We start from the raw sequence: 3,275 nt of genomic DNA on the forward strand, positions 1-3,275 counted from the left end.
ACGAGTAGAGTCAAATACTTTCTTGATGTCAAGCTTGAAGAATAGCGCCGATGTTTTGTTCCGGTGGAAACGCCTCACAAGATTGCACATATTCATAAAGTTATCGTGAATACATTGCTGCTTGATGAATGCACTTTGAATTTAGGAAACAAGATCATTCATGTGTGGGGCAAGCCAAGGACGTCCAAAGGTGTTTTGGACCAAGAATTAACCTAACGCATGAGTAATCCACATGCGGTATGATATCCTTGGGGTTTCCGTCGTGTCCCTGGCATTGCCACTTTGTATATATTTTTTGCTTCTTAATGAACATGCACTGCTCCTGCCGGTCCCTAATTTTTTCGTACGAACTTATTACGCGGCACGTGTTGTATCAACATCCAAATTATTTGCTTTATGATGTACTCATCAGTTCAACGGTGTAATTTGTTACATAAAAACCTCTTCGTTACATACCTAAATGTGCAATATAGGTTTGCGCCATTGCCAGAAGGCAGATACAAAGCCGTGATAGCCTATATTGTGATAGATAAAGTACGACATCTTATGAAGGCAGCACAAACCTTCGGACGAGGGCACAATGCCGCGACAGCCTAGAGGGCAGCTTGCAGGGGCACACGAACGACTGGGCGCAGGTGAAGACTGTTCTTCCTCTGGATGGTGACGCTCAGCTCCTCTGCCATGTCCAGCTCGCTTCGTGAGACTCCAACCGGGAGCTCCCAGTCGAAGTGGTATAGCAGCGAGGCGAGCGCGAGCTCCATGCTAGGCTGTGCAAACGTCATTCCAGGGCACATTCTTCGCCCTGCTCCGAAGGGTAAGAACTCGAAGTCCGTGCCCTTGAAATCAATTGCGCCGCTCTCGAATCGCTCCGGCTTAAACACTTCGGCGTCGGTCCAGTACTTGGTGTCCCTGCCGATCGCCCACACGTTCACAAACACGGTGGTGCCCTTGGGCACGTCGTACCCCATGACCTTGCATGTCTCCCGGCATTCCCTTGGAAGGAGCAGTGGCAACGGTGGGTGCAGCCTCAGTGTCTCCTTGATGACGAGCTTCAAGTAGCTCAACTTGGTCAGGTCATCTTCTGTCACCGTCGGGCTCCCTTGGAGTGTGTCGCGCAGCTCGGCTTGTGCTTTCTGCATTGCTCTCGGATTTCTCATGAGCTCCGCCATGGCCCATTGTACGGTCGTCGCCGATGTCTCACTCCCGCCACTGAAAAGGTCCTGCATTATGACATGAACGATTAGTTCTCTGAGATCAGAATGTCGGCTCAAATTATGCATTCGGACATACATCAGCACACTTACTCGGATGAGGGATTTGATGGCTCCCATGGTGAGGGGCACATCCAGGCCATCTTCCTTCTGCAACCTTAGGAGCACGTCCACCATGTCCTCTTCCACGTCTTCCGCCAATCTACGCTCCTGGTGCTGCCTGATGACGCGATCCATCAGCTCGAACATCTTGCGGGTGTTCGCCTCTGCCCGGCGCGCAGTACCGCTCAAAAGGCTCACGATCTTCCACGACGGGACCAGGTCGCCGACGCTGAACCCGGAGGCGATCTTTAGCGCCTCTGCGAGGACCTCCAAGAACTCGTCGCGCTGATCGAACCGGTCACCGATCATTGTACGGAATACCGCATCCGTCATGAGCGCGGTTAACCGCTCGCCGACATCCACGGCTTTGCCCGGCGAAAACGCGGCGAGGGAGGCAACGAGGCGGCCAACCTCCTCCTCCCGGACGCGGCGGAACGACCGCACTCGCCGGGCGCTGAGCAACTCGAGGACGCTTGTCTTGCGGAGCTGCCGCCATAGGGCGCCGTACGGCGCGAACACCAGGCCCGGCGCGTCGCCGTCGGCCAACAAGATCCGCATGCTGGGTCTCCACGGCCGGGTCGCGAAGCTGAGGTCGTGGGTCTTGGTGACCTCCCGGGCGGCGTCGGGGGACGATGCGACGACGACAGGGACATCGCCGAGCTGCAGGTACATGAGGGGCGCGTCGAGTCGGCGTGCGAGGTCGGCGATGGCGCGGTGCAGGAGCGGCCCGTGGATGATCACCTGGTGGAGGTTGCCGACGACCGGCAGCCGCCAGGGGCTGGGCGGAAGGTTAGCTACGCCGGTGTCGCGGCGCAACCACAGGTTGAAGAGCAGGCAAGGTAGAAGGAGAGCCAAGACAACGCAGAACCAGGAGGCGACTTGCTCCACTACGGCCATTGTGCGTGCGCGTCCAGAGCTTGAGTTATGGATCGATGGCTGATGGAATGCACACCAAGTAGATCGCCCCAGTATAGCTTATAAGGAGCGTGGACGATGTGTGTAAGCGAGATTCATTCAGGCAGGTCAGCGTGGCGTCGTCCCTCGCTATCTATCCCGGGGATATACGGTGTTGCCTATATTATATCTCTGAGATATACGGTGACATTTGGAGAAATTATATTGAGCAATGCTACACATACGTAATGTTACGTTCAGATTCTACGTAAAAGCTGATGTGGGGTTTGTTAATTGGGCTAAGATTAGCAGCTGGGGCCCACCCCGGTTAAAATCAGGGAGGAGAAGAGAATTTTATGAAAGGTTAAGTAAGCTTACGTAGAAGGTTCCGGCAGACCCTTGAGATTCGAACACTGGGATGCGCGCGGAGATTCCGCCTTCTACCTACCTGCACTCCTCCGCCTCGCTAAGATCTAAGCTATGGAAAGAACAACACGAGAGACACAGGGTTTATATTGGTTCGGGCCACCGTTGTGGTGTAATACCCTACTCCAGTGTGTGGTGTGGTGGATTGCCTGTTGGGCTGATGATGATGAACAATACAAGAAAGAACAGCCTCGCGAGGGTCTGTTCTTGGTTGGGCTGATGAACCGCTGGGAGGAGTTCAATCACCCTTCTCTCTCTTTCTCTCTCTCTGATTGTCGATGCCCCCCTCCCCTGGGGGTGGCTAGTCCTATTTATAGAGGCCCTGGTCCACTTCCCAAATATCGAGCGGGAAGGGAGCCAACAATGGCGGGCTAATTTGAAGGGGGGCGGCTAGTACCAGCTATCCTGTCAAAAGTAGTCTTTGCCTGCACAAAGCTCTGGTGGTGACGCTGTCTTGGGCTCCACAATGACCTCCATCTTGCAGTCCTCCTGGTCCTGGTCTTGTTGCACCGAAATGGCAACCCTTGCCTGATGCCTCGGTACTCCGCGGCTGCGTTGCCCCCTTTGCACCAAAGAGGAAAGGAGGACAGTGCGCGGGCTGGCACCCGCCTGGCACCCTTGGTCGTCATGGCTTGCGTCACG

General features: G+C 54.9%; 1 protein-coding gene across 1 annotated transcript; it reads right to left on the reverse strand.

The window, feature by feature from the left end:
- Positions 1–593: 593 nt before the first annotated feature.
- Positions 594–2,210, reverse strand: LOC119315794 (zealexin A1 synthase-like). The gene is made up of 2 exons (XM_037590277.1): positions 1,305–2,210; positions 594–1,220 (listed from the first exon to the last, which is right to left on the reverse strand). Exons 1-2 carry the CDS (start codon positions 2,208–2,210, stop codon positions 594–596), a joined length of 1,533 nt encoding a protein of 510 aa, XP_037446174.1.
- Positions 2,211–3,275: the final 1,065 nt, after the last annotated feature.

The sequence above is a fragment of the Triticum dicoccoides genome, chromosome 6A, assembly GCF_002162155.2.
Source record: "Triticum dicoccoides isolate Atlit2015 ecotype Zavitan chromosome 6A, WEW_v2.0, whole genome shotgun sequence".
NCBI classification, from domain to species: domain Eukaryota; kingdom Viridiplantae; phylum Streptophyta; class Magnoliopsida; order Poales; family Poaceae; genus Triticum; species Triticum dicoccoides.

Excerpts from the sequence above, each read along its gene's own strand:
- LOC119315794 (XM_037590277.1), bottom strand. The coding sequence starts at position 2,210 with ATGGCCGTAGTGGAGCAAGTCGCCTCCTGGTTCTGCGTTGTCTTGGCT. Across the intron at positions 1,221-1,304 it reads CCATCAAATCCCTCATCCGA|GACCTTTTCAGTGGCGGGAG; the intron begins GTAAGTGTGCTG and ends GTCATAATGCAG.